This window comes from Myotis nattereri, assembly GCF_964212035.1.
Source record: "Myotis nattereri genome assembly, chromosome: 7".
NCBI lineage: Eukaryota > Metazoa > Chordata > Mammalia > Chiroptera > Vespertilionidae > Myotis > Myotis nattereri.
In genome coordinates this window covers 37,253,654-37,267,576 of record NC_138082.1, presented here as the reverse complement: position 1 = coordinate 37,267,576, position 13,923 = coordinate 37,253,654, and the positions used below count along the sequence as shown (strand labels likewise).

General features: G+C 40.8%; 1 protein-coding gene across 1 annotated transcript; it reads right to left on the bottom strand.

Moving 5' to 3' along the window:
- Positions 1-12,295: 12,295 nt before the first annotated feature.
- Positions 12,296-12,927, bottom strand: CUZD1 (CUB and zona pellucida like domains 1; the record flags this gene model as incomplete). Its single annotated transcript, XM_081096028.1, is given in 6 exon segments — positions 12,296-12,405; positions 12,408-12,453; positions 12,457-12,620; positions 12,623-12,719; positions 12,723-12,777; positions 12,779-12,927. Coding segments are annotated over 6 exon segments (621 nt in total).
- Between the last annotated feature and the right edge of the window lie 996 nt (positions 12,928-13,923).

Sequence of the window (13,923 nt, the reverse complement as noted above, 5' to 3'; positions counted from 1 at the left end):
TAACTGATCTCTTCCGATTTCTCCTTTTTTTTTTTTAATGTCCACATACAGATAACAATAGCATGTAATTCCAAGGGAATGGTGATTAGCACGAAGGCATTTTAAAATCCTTTATTGTTTGGAAGGATTATTTGATTTTCTAGTTATTCACATGAGACTGTGTTAGCTTAAATGTGTCCTTCAAAGTGTCTCAGGTAACCACTACAAAAAAAGCAAAACAGCGTATAACCAATAAAGGGGAAAATATAAGAGGAGCAGAGAAGATAATAAAACTAAAAACTTCAAAATGTATCGCTGTAGTTGAGAGCAGACATGGCCTGAAAATTATTTACGTTTGCAAATATTCCAGAGAACACATAAGTCCTCTACCTTGTGACGATCAAACCCCGCGCCCTCACTGGGAGATCAGTCTATTTCTCTTCCCCTCTCTCACCGTACGTACACATATATACCTATATCTATGTACTGCATTCTTTTTATGTTCTCTACTTCTTTTTAGATCAATGTTATGTCTACATTTTAAGCACTTCGAAAATGCAATTTATTCATCCCTATGATTGAATCTATGTATTAACAAACAAATGTTACCAAGAACAAAAAGCCAGATTGAATATAAGTGAATTTTGACATTATATTGTTGATAGTATTAGAGCTTTTTAATATATTTTTATTTATTTCAGAGACAAAGAGAGAGGGAGAGATAGAACACCAATGATGAGAGCGAATCATTGATTGGCTGCTTCCCACACGTCCCCTACTGGGGATTGAACCCACAACCCAGGCATGTGCCCTAATCTGGAATCAAATCATGACCTCCTGATTCATAGGTCAATGCTCAAACACTGAGCAACACTGGCTAGAGCTAGACAGTATTAGGACTTTTAAAACCTATTTTCAATGACAAGCCAACTCTCAAATGTAGCTTGCAGCGGTCGCCAACCTTTCGGACCTCACGGAACACCAGTTGGCGACCACTGCTCCAAAGGTTTCCTTAAATCACTCCTTTAGATCGGAAGTATATACATTAATTCTTTCATTGATAATGATCATGTAGGGGAGAAAGAGGAAGAAGAAAGCAGGTCATTGAAACATGTGGAGAAACCTAGGGCTGGGAATCAGTGTAAGAACCTGCCCAGCCAGTTTCATCAGCTGTTTATCACCACCACCTCTTCCCTCCTTCCAACTCGGATTAGATGGTCCTGATTTGTCAAATGTCACACCAGGAGGTTAGAATTAGATTCAGTGTTTCATTACTATGGCCCCTAGGAAATACAAGACAGTTTATACTTGTGAATAACGCCATCAACTATAGCTAAGATCTGCCCATAGCCTTTATCTAATGCAGCACAGCATGATATGATGAGAAGGCAGGAAGCTTAGAAATTGGATTAAAACATGAGCAAAATTCAACTCTTTAGAAAGGCACTCCCGTCTATTCTAAAGAATTGAATTTTTACAAAACAAAAACAGACTCATAGAAACAGAGATCAAACTGATAGTTGCCAGAGAAGAAGAGGGGGAGGTGGAGACTGGGTGAAAAAGGTGAAGGGGAATATAGTCAATTACATTGTGATCAGTTTGCAGTGACAGGTAAGTACTAGGTTTAGTGTGGTGATCACATTGTAAGTGTATAACTGTTGAATCACTATATTTAGTAAACCTGAAACTAATATAATATTGTATACCATCTATACATAAATTTAAAAAATAAATAAATAAAAGTTTTTAAATTGAGGGGGTGGGAGGAGGTAGAAGAGGGTTAAGGTTGATAAATGGTGATGGAAGGAGACTTGATTTGGGGAGGTGAACACACAATATAGTGCACAGATGATAACAGAATTGTACACCTGAAACCTATATGATTTTATTAACCAATGTCACCCCAATAAATTCAATTTTAAAAAGTTTAGAATTTTAATGTTTAAGTTATATCCATGAATATCCAGCAGCAAATTTTAAATCCATTTGATTTAAAGTAAACTAATTAGAAAAACTCTAAAGAGCTAGACTTTCCATTACCATTTGATTAATATACCACAATAAATATTCCCAAAAAACCTATAAAATGTTACATGAATTTGGAAACTCTCCTAGATTGACATTTTGTCTCATGAAGGCACATTGAACCATACATTTAACTTATTTTGTGTATCTGATACTCTTTGGTAGATGTTGTGGGAAACTGATACAGGGTTAAGCCTCGGACTGACCTGTTGGCAAAGTCACAAACAAGTCCCAGCTTAGAGGGCACAGTCCTCTTAGCATAATTAGGCTTGACCTTATAACAGTCCCTAGATCTTATCTGGGAAGCTAATGGGCTGAGGGAAGTGAGGAAGTGTAACTATGGTCAAAACAAGTGAAACTCACAAGAACTGTGTAACTATGGTGACCACTGCCCTGTTTTACCTCTGACTATAAAAGGTTGGTGGCCTGAGCACCGGTGGAAGTCCTTCCTCCTGAGTTGGACTTACTCGCCTGGCCCCCAATATTCCCAAATTATCTCGTGTCTTTTCTTTTTCTTTTTTTTTTCTTTTCTTTTTTTAAATATATTTTATTGATTTTTTTACAGAGAGGAAGGGAGAGAGATAGAGAGTTAGAAACATCGATGAGAGAGAAACATCGATCAGCTGCCTCCTGCACACCTCCTACTGGGGATATGCCCGCAACCCAGGCACATGCCCCTGACCGGAATCGAACCCGGGACCCCCCAGTCCGCAGGCCGACGCTCTATCCACTGAGCCAAACCGGTTCCGGCGTGTCTTTTCTTTTTCATTTGTGTGCGGCTCCTCTTCCAGACCCGAACCCTGAACCACGCAGGATGTGGAGGGAAACATTTACCAGTGGATGTGTATTAGGCAGTTTTTTTAGACAAATATGAAATATCAAATGGCTAAGCTTAAACAAAAACTTATTGCTACCAATTAAAGGTTCCTCACTGTAATGTTTTGAAAATGTTCCAGAAATCTCAATTTCTTTAAAAGAGATTTAGCCAAACTGGTTTGGCTCAGTGGATAGAGTGTTGGCCTGTGGACTGAAGGGTCCCAGGTTCGATTCCGGTCAAGGGCATATACCTTGGTTGCTGGCACATCCTCAGTAGGAGGTCTGTAGGAGGCAGCTGATTGATGTTTCTCTCTCATTGATGTTTCTAATTCTCTATCCCTTTCCCTTCCTCTCTGTAAAAAAATCAATAAAATATATTTAATAAATAAAGAAATAAGAGATTTAGCCAGTCAGTGTCACTGTATTTGTCCTTAGAAGTTAGGGCCCCAACTATTCAGAAAGCAAAGAAACAAAAAGTCTTTTAGATGAACAATGTCAAAAGTTCTGCATTTCATTTACTTCCTTTTGGCTTTGTCAGGTTGCAAAAACATGGAATGAACACTGAAATTTATAAAAACGGTCACACTTTATCTTTTTTTTTATTAGAGCATAATTTTTTCTGTCAGTTTTCAGGAATAATCACTGTTGTAAGGATTAAATGAGGTAATACGTGTCAACACTCAGAATACTGCCTGGCATATAAGATGACCTAATAAAGGTTATTTGTTGTTGTTGGGGATTTGGGGTGGGGGGAGGTGTCTGTATTTTTCCTTGAAAGCTTCTCTTCCCATTCTACAAACGCTCCATCCCTTTGTCAGGAGGGCACCTTACCTGTTCAAGCATCTCCAGGTTTCACTGTATCTGCTCTGCCCAGACAGAACCAGATATTCCCCTTTTGTGCCCCATTCAGAATCATTACCTGTATTTCCTCATCAAAGGAAATAGGTAATTGATGATTGCCCATCCTCCTCTGTGTAAGGGCTCCTTATCTCTACTAGAAACACAGAGAACTAACTTCAGGTTTTCCCCCACGTAATAACCCTGTGCCTCTCACTGAGGAAGTTTCTGGCTTTGGATGAGGCAACTTGACCCAAGGTACCCTTCGTGACGAAGGAGACCACCTTCGTGGTTTCTACACAGTGAGTGGAGGAGTCTGCACAGCTACATTGAAAATTCTCTAAGACTTTTCACTCTAGGCTTCCCCTGGACTGGAAAGGTAGGCAGGTCTGTGATCTGAGCTCCGTCCAGGTGGAGCTCAAGCTGGTCCCACCCACCCTCCCTGGTCTGAGATTCCCAAAAAGCTCCGTGACTCAGCCCTTGCTGAGGACCTTACAGTCCTGGGTAAGCATGCTGGATGCTGGGGGAAGGGAATTTTTTATCTCAACTATGGAAAACAGAGAAAGTGACCGCTTTATGAAGATAATAAATTTGTTCATTCGACCAATATGTACGAAACATCTACTCTGTTCTAGGCCCTGAGTTCACAGTGATGAACAGGTCAGACATGACAGTGGCCCTGTGGCCCTGGGAACCCAGCGGATCAATGCTGTCATTAGAGACACCTGGCCCCCTCCATCCGCTACTCCCTCCACAGGGGACACGGAACAAACCGTCAGTCAGCCCTAGGACCCCACACAGACCTCCTTCTCTCCCTTCGTCCATGTCCTCCTGCTTTTCTCCTTCCCTCCTTCGCCTTTTCTCCCTGACTCACCTCCCCATCAGCTGCCTCCTGCACACACCCCACTGGGGATGTGCCCCCAACCAAGGTACATGCCCTTGACCGGAATCGAACCCGGGACCATTGAGTCCGCAGGCGGATGCTCTATCCACTGGGCCAAACCGGTTAGGGCAGGGGTGGGCAACCTTTTTGACTCGAGGGCCACAATGAGTTCTTAAACTGGACCGGAGGGCGGAACAAAAGCATGGATGGAGTGTTTGTGTGAACTAACATAAATTCAAAGTAAACATCATTACATAAAAGGGTACGGTCTCTTTTTTTTTTTTAGTTTTATTCATTTCAAACGGGCCGGATCCGGCCCGCGGGCCATAGTTTGCCTATGGCTGGGTTAGGGCATACTCTACTTTTATCTAACTAACTGCCACACTAATAACTCAGCCCTCATTCTATCATTCTCCAGCCAGTTCTAAATGGAACGGTCTTTCTTAGCTCTGGGATAAATAGCAGCTGTTGAGCTCTGCCAAGGTAGGATTCAGGTGGCAGGAGAGGGGCTGTCCTGGCTGCTTCCTAGAGATGTTGGTCTTTAATAAATACTAATAGGTTGCAGCTTCAGTTACTAAATATCATTTTCTTTATCTCAGTTATCAGGAAAAACAGACAAGGTGTGGATTCATGGTTTTGCAGGTGGTGAAGACTGATCTTCGAGTTCTAAGGATTACACAAACGTCCTCTTTTATATAAAACTAGAGGCCTGATGCATGAAGATTCGTGCAAGAATAGGCCTTCCTTCCCCTGGCTGCTGGCACTGGCTTCGCTCCGGCACCTGGGACCCGGGCCTTTGCTCTGGCCGCCACCTTCCGCCTTTGCTCCTGCCCTGCCGCCCTCCTGTAGCTTCCTCCACCCCCTGTCGCCCCCCTCCCCCCACCATGGCAGGGCGGAATGCCTGCATCGTTGCCATGGTGATGATGCAAGCATCCTGGCTGCCACCATCTTTGTTGCGTCAATTTGCATATCCCCTCCTTATTGGCTGTGGGCACCGCCATCTTTGTTACAGAGTGATGGTCAATTTGCATACTCAGTCTTTATTAGATAGGATGTCCTAAATGGTATTATGCAGGAGGCTGGTAAGATGCCTACAAGACTATTTAAAATACCAAATGTACCCAAAGCTGTCGAAAAAGGCTCAGCTAGCCCGGCTGGTGTAGTTCAGTGGTTGAGCGTGCACCTATGAACAAACCAGGAGGTCACAGTTTGATTCCAGGTCAGAGCACATGTCCAGGGTGCAGGCTCGATCCCCAGTGGGGGGTGGGGTGCAGGGCATGCAGGAGGTGGCCAATCGATGTTTCTCTCTCATCACTGATGTTTCTATCTCTCTCTCCCTCTCCCTTCCTCTCTGAAATCAATAAAAATATATATTAAAAGAAAAAGGTTCAGCTAAACACAAGGATGAAAAGAGCCACCCTCCACCCCACCTCCTCAACACACAACCTCCCTGGACCGCTGCGAGGTGCACATCCCATATCGATACACACACGTGCACACACACACTACAAACCTCCAGGCCACCTGCTTCCATGCAGTCCCTTCAGCACTGGGATTGCTGGGAGCATGCCCCTTGGCCAATGGGCTCAGCCCGGCGGGCAGGTGCTCTCATGGTAATTGTTATCACTTTCCCACCCCTCTGTGAGGGAGTGCATGAATCAGTTAAAGATTGCTGGCTCTTTTTAAAAAATACTTGCTTGCCCTAGCCGGTTTGGTTCAGTGGATAAAGCGTTGGCCTTTGGACTAAAGGGTCCTGGGTTTGATTCCTGTCAAGGGCATATGCCCGGGTTCCAGGCTCAATCCCCAGTGGGAAGCATTCAGGAGACAGCCGACCAGTGATTCTCTCTCATCATTGATGTTTCTATCTCTCCCCCTCCCTTCCTCTCTGAAATCAATAAAAATACATTTTTTTTAAAAACTTTCTTCCTTGGAACTGGATATAGTCAACATTTCAATATTGTTCAATCTATTCCTTCACTCAGCTTTTTTATTTCGAACCAAAGATGTCATGTGTTTATTACTGAACCTACCTAGTAGTGCACGAGCACACGGGCAAATTCTCCCAATACGTGCCCGACTGTCCCGCAGTGGCAGTTTTTCAGCTTGTGGCCTTGCTAGTGACCTCGATGCAGCATCATGTCAGCCATCGGATGTGCAATTCCTCAGGGACCCGGCTTGGTTCTTCTCCAGTGTCTCCTCTTGGAGTTGTAATTATTTCATCCTGAGTTTTCTTTGGAATTCATAGGAGAATGAAATGACTGCTCTAACTTCTTGGCCAGAAGTCACTTGATCCTAAATGTCTTGTAAAAGAAGACATGGAGCCCAAGCTGGTTTGGCTCAGTGAATAGAGCATCGGCCTGTGGACTGGAGGGTCCAGGGGTTCGATTCCAGTCAAGGGCACATGCTTGGGTTGTGGGCTTGATCCCCAGTGCAGGAGGCGGCTGATCGATGATTCTCGCTCATCATTGATGTTTCTATCTCCCTCTCCCTCCCCCTTCCTCTCTGAAATCAATAAAAATACATTAAAAAGAAACAGAAGACAAGGAGCCCTGGCCAGTTGCTCAGTGGTTAGAGCACTGCCTTGCACACCAAAGGGTGGCGGTTTCGATTCCTGGCCAAGGGCTGTATTTGGGTTGCAGGTTCAATCCCCAGCCCTGGTCAGGTGCAGGTGGGAGGCAACCAATTGATGTGCTCCTCTCACATCGATGTTTCTCTCTGTAAAAACCAATGGGGGGAAAATATCCTTGGGTAAGGATTAACAACAACAACAAAAAGAAAGGATAAAAGAGTCAACCCACACACCCACATGGTGGAGAAAGGGAGAGAGGCAATCGGTTATTATTTATTACATCCATCCAAACGCAGGTCTCTGTGTCAAACCAAAATGGGTTAGACGCAGTCTTGCCATCAAGGAGTATGTACTCTTGCAAATAAAGATAAGAAACGCACTATTTAGTCAATAAGTAAACTGTATACTTAGAAGATATAAATTGTTTATCACACCAAGGGGGAAGAATCTGATCTGAATCCAGGATATATCTGGAATTTGCCTTCTTAAGTTAATTCATTTGATACGTTTGACAGATGTGAGTAGTAGGCCAAAAAAAGTTTTACATTAATAGCTGGCAGCAGAATTCTTAGAAAGGAAATATCCCTGCTTAGGAAATAGCCTCATAAACACCTTGGATGAATGACAGAGCTAAAGGTGAGCAGCTGTCAAGACAACCAACAGGAGTGCTGATGACAGAAGAAAGAAGAGAGAGAGAAGCGAGGAGGGACAAGCCACCTGGTTGCAGGCCAGATAGCAACAGCCGTGGTAATAATAGTAAGAGCAAAGCAACGGCTAACCGCTTACTGCCAGGCACTGTTCTAAGTGTTTTTCTGGTTTGTCTCACTTAACTCTCACAACACCCCTATTATTTTGGCATTATTAATCTTCATCTCACAAAACCAGAGCCCACTTTTCAGAAATAGGCAAGGGAATTGGCTATTGGAAAATCATGAATACCCAACATTTATATCTGTGATGTAAAGCCCTCTACCTGAAACTTCAGTCAAGTTTTCTACATAAATATAACTTCTGTGCGTAATTTGTGTGTGTGTGTGTGTGTGTGTGTGTGTGTGTGTGTGTGTGTGTGTGTGTGAAGTAAAGAACATCTCTGGGTGACATGTCAGGTTCAAAGTGCCAAAAAACATAGACAAATTCATGGAATGGTAAGACAGTTCCTTAACAAATAATTTAGCAGAAGCAGGAGACTGGAGCCATAGGTAGCCATGACCACAGCCCCTCAGCAATTCATGGAAATGTGTTAGGAAGGCATTGGATTTTCTGCAGTTAGTGGAATGGTGTTTGACTCTTAAGGAGGCAAAATGCCCCCCACTAACACCTAGTGGAGTCGACACAATGAAGTCCCAAACAATTGTCTATTCCACTTCCTAAAATATATTTTCTGTGTGCCAAGTTCCGTGCTAAATGCTGAAATACATTATTTTATTTAATTTTCACTAAAACACTGTGGGGGTTTGTTTTTTTACTTATTTCATTTTCCCCATAACCATTTATCCCTCTTCCACCTTTACCATCCTCCTCCACCCTCGCAATCACCACACTGTCATCCATGTCCCTGAGTTCTCTCTATTTCTTTTTTTTCTCTCAATCTTTCCAACTCCCCAACTCCCCCACCCCACCCAGAGCTGTCTGCCTGCTCTCTATCTAGGAATCTATCTCTATTTTGCTTGGTAGTTCAATTTGTTCATTAAATTCCACAGATGGGTGAAATCATATGGCGCTTGCCTTTCTCTAGCTAATTTCACTTAGCTTAATGTTCTCCAGGTCCGTGCATGCTGTTGCAAAGGGTAAAATGTCTTCCTTTTCATGGAAGAATAATATTCCATTGTGTAAATGTATCACAGCTTTTTAATTCACTCATCCATTGATGAACACTTGGGCTGCTTCCAAATCTTGGCTATTGTAAATAATGTTGCAATGAACATAAGGGTACATATATTCTTTCAAATAGTATTTCAGGTTTCTTTGGGTAAATTCCCAGAAGAGGTATCACTGGGTCATAAGGCAGTTCCATTTTAAATTTTTTGAGGTAACTCCATACTGCTTTCCACAGTGGCTGGAAGATTCCCACCAACAGTGCAGGAAGATTCTCTTTTTTCCACATCCTCGACAACATTTGTAAAACACTGTCCAATAGCAAAAAGATGGTAAGTAGAAGAACTGGATTTGAACCCAGGGCTTTCAGACCCCTGACCCACTTCATTCAATACCACCAACTCCAGGAGGAGTATTCTCCTTTTACCATCGATAGCTGAAGGATGATGCTACAGGCTAAATGGTACTACGGTTCCCTTCCATGATCTGTTGACCTGTTTAGAGAAACACAGCAATGTTCCACTGGAGATAAAGTGAACAATGCAAGGAATCACAATTAGAAGCTGACTGTTGAAAGGGTGATTTCCTCTTTCTCTTCCACTGGTCAGGCTATGGAAACCTCCGCAACCCTAAAATAAAGGGAGAGGAACAAAGAGCAAGAAAAGATGGAAGTATAGAGAAAAGAGGAAATTAAAGAAGGAACAGAGGTGAGCAGAAAGGAAGACAACAGGTGACAGAGGTGAGAGCATAGGTAAGAATGGCAGACACGACTCAGGGGTAGCAGGCTCTTGGGATGCCAGCCTCTGCCCAGACCATTTAATTTTCTATCATTAAATCCTTTCTTCCCATATTCACTTTCATGTGTTTTTGTAGATATTCTACACCAATGCAATGCAGGTTATTCCATTTTACAGCAAATCTATCCTTAAATGTGCAGCATTGTTGTTACAGCAACCCCTTAGAGCTAGTTCCTCTTAGATGCAGATGGTTTGTGAAGATGCTAGTAAATAATATAGGTTATTATTTGAAAATGTAACAGGAATTAAGGTTGGGTAAATTCTGACATATTGTGGACTTAGCAAAAATGTCAAGCTACTTTTGAAGTGTTTTGTGTTTAGCGAAATGCATTTTCCAACCAGTATAATTCTCTTAACTCAATGAGTATTGTTAGAATATTTAATCTATATGTTTTTAATTAATTTATACTTTACTCATCAACTCTATTTAAAGGATATTTTAATATCTAGGAATATGTTAGTTTCTTTTTACAGTTTTCTCTCTCTTTAAAATCTATTATGTCCTGGTGATAGGACTTTACCTTGTATGAAACTCTCATATATTAGAATCACTTTGAAACCCTGAAATACAGAAAATTTTGAACAATATTACAAAACGAACCATGGAATTTTAAACTAAAATAAAAGTTCTTTGAATATGTAGTTAAGTGAAATTTTGGCAAAATAGCTAAAAGAAAGAAACATAACTGGGAAGTCAACTGACTAGGAGTCTATTCTTGGTCTTTGCTTGACCTAATCTTAGCTTCCTACTTCAGCCAAATATTGAATATTCTTCACTAAACCAAACATAACAACCCTTTTCATTCCCCTGCCTAATAAGGAAGACACTGTTAAGAGGGTGTCTGTGTGGCACTTGGAGCTGTTCAGATAGAGAACAGCCTATGAGAGCTACTCGAGTGCTTGGAAATGAGGCAGGGAAACGGCCTCTCCAGCCTGCCGAGGGAAGTCCGAAAAGAAACAGGACATCTGGGAGGCAGTGCCACTGAATAGCAGAAGCCTTTCGATTCTGACTCAAAAATCCACCTCTGTGAGTTTCCCCTAATAAACAACAGGGAATTAGTAAAAATATGCTTTGTGAAATATTAAGCAAAAGTTTATTTAAAATAATTTAGTGGACTATTCATTAGTAGAAGAAAATGAGATGTAAAAGTGTTCATAATATGTTCAGTTTTAAAAAGTTATCAAATAGTGTATATGGCATGATTTCATAGAAGTGTATATAGTTATAGATACTGAGATAGATCAATAGATCAATCTATCAATAGATGGATATATAGGTAGATGTAGATATATTTGCAGATATAAATGTGTGTATATATATATATACATATATATATATATATAGTTCTAGAATGTTGTATATGTATATCTATATATGTTTATTTCTAGATAAAATGTTAATAAAGATGGAATTTGGGGTGATTTAACATTTATGCTTTCTGTTTGTATTTTTTCTGAATAAATGTGTTTTCTTCAATAAATATGTTTCCTTCAATAAACAAGTATTACTTTATAACATGGAAAAATTACTTAAGTAAATGACAGTAGGAGAGAATATCATATAAATCAATTAGTAGACTACCATAGTCACTCCAAAAGAAAAAAATTATTATGCATATTTTTATGCATTTATACTTTTCAAGCCCAAATTCCATCAATGTAGCCTCATGCCCGTTGGGCTCCGTCGCTAGCAGAGCTATCACCCCAGTGCCATGTGGCCTGACGACGTGGAAGCTGAGTCACAGCCGCCACCCCAGTTGTCTGGTAGGGACCAATTGAACGGGCAGGTTTTGATCTCCTGGGCCTCCCGAGGTCTATCTGATTCACACGAACTCCAGGGCACGGAGCCACCCATCATCTGAAACATGACAAAAAGGCACTGCGTGGCTGCTTTAATGTACTCTAAATGCATCTGGAAAACAGCTTCAGACTCTGGAAGGGAAGGAATTCCACACTGTACCTTTATATGCCAAGCAAAAGGGGAGCCAGTCCGGCAGCCCAGGGACCGATGGCCGGCGAGCACCGGGAACAGGAACATTTGTTCTGGCACCCAGTTCCTTCTTGTTTTATCCATCTAGGGCTGCCTCCCTAGTTTAATAACAAAAGAGGGAATGTGGTCACTTCCACTAGGGAATATCACCTCAGAGTTAGCTATTTCTAGTGTAATATTCTCTCTGTAAAATGCTAGCTCTTAAGAAGAATGCTTTAGAGAAATAAGTGTGGAAATGCTTTTTTCCAGTTATAGAAGATTGGGGTTCAACCTCACACATGACAGAAGGCCTAGATGTTGTGTATGAAAAATATAGAAAGGAACAATTACTGAATCCATGTTCCCATTTTATTTAAGCTGCGGTACACTCTAGAAAATAGTACGTAGAGTAGAAATATATATCTACTAAAGGCTCAGCATGCAGGTCTCATGGAAGGAGACTCCCTTTTATTCTTTAATTTGGTTTGTGAGGTTTTCTCCCACTTTTATGAAGCTCTGCCTAATTTGTTCATAATATATCTATGAGGCAGCATTTCCATTAGCATCAGGAGAAATGTGCCTCAACTTAAGACTGAACCCTTCAGTTAACCATTCTGCAGCTTCTGATATTTCAAGTCTGTTCCCTGACTCACAAAATGCCTCCCTCTGATTGTAGCCACATTCACAGCACTCAGAGCAAGGACCATGAATGACATAGAGGTGGACTGTTGAAAGGCTGATTCTGAGCTTCTTCTGCCTGTATTTAAGACTGAAATCCTGAATTTCTACTTGTATGTCTATCCCTTTTCAGACAAATGGGTCCTATGACAGAATTAGTCTTCCATTTGTCTGGAGAAATGTCCCCTTTCCTTCTAGAGTCACAGCTCTGGTGGCAGCAGAACCAATGATCACTACTCTCACATGCCAAACCCTGCACTGGAGAGGCACAAGAATTCTCAAGAATTTGAAACTATTAAACTGGAATCTTCTGTAGTGTCTAGATAAGGAAGACATCTTACAGGTCTCATCTCATTTCCATCCACTCTTGATCAGGTCATAGGCTGGAGATGGCACTACAGGCAAGAAGGAGAAACACCACCAAAGCTGGATCTGAGGTGTATAGACTGACTTGAACAAAAAGAATTTGGTACAAATCCACATAATATGGTGACTCCAGTATATACTCTTTAAATAAATTGGATTCAGAAAAATAATATTGTTTCTTCTTATCTTTCATTTTTTAAAGGTCACTAATTAAAGAATAACTACGTTGAATTTGTCTTGAATGAGCTAAAAGAAAGACACGGTGTGGTCTTTATTCAGATCCTTTCATAAACCTCTCCCCAAACCCCAGACTCATTGAAAAAATATTGAGTCAATAAACCAATAGTTAATAAACTAAATTACAGGGTGGGGCAAAAGTAGGTTTACAGTATTGAATACACAAAAGTTTATTCTAGTATTATGATTTATTAATTATTGTATTATTTTTCCATATGAACAACTATAAACCTACACAGTTTATTCTAGTATTATGATTTATTAATTATTGTATTATTTTTCTATATGAACAACTATATACCTACTTTTACCCCATCCTGTATTTCCTAGTTAAGTCACCTAACTTTTTCCTATTCAGACTAATAAAATACAACTTCTTTGTTGTTGGTCTACTTTGCTCATGGGAAATCCCATCACTTATAACTTTTCACAAACTCAGTGTCAAGTGTGTCTTTTCTCTTCATGTCAATTCACAGTTGATTGTGTACTCCCGGCATTCCAGACACAAGCTACTCTTAACAAAGCGGTATCAAGTATACAAAAGAAATTATTACTCAGCAGCAACTATTTAGTAATGCATAATTTAAAATGTGACTTACTGTTTCCCCACAAGGTTACATGACTACTGCAAGCACCATAAGATATGTTCACTGATAGTCATAAGGGGGGAAGTTATTGCATATTTGTTTCAGCTGAGATCTTCATATGTAGCTCCTCCAGTTAGACAAAGCAAAAAGAAGTTTAACTTCCTTAGTAACTGCTCAAACTTGCAGGTAGCTAATACAGAAGGAAACAGGAACAGGTTGTAAGTATACTGTACCCTCTGGGTATTGGGATATCTCTTGGTTTGTATTTCTTAGGTGATATTTAATCATTTCGCCTTTTTTAAAAGTTATTAGTTGTAAAATTTCTTTTCCTAAGGAAAAAATCAACTAACTTGTTAAATTTTTCA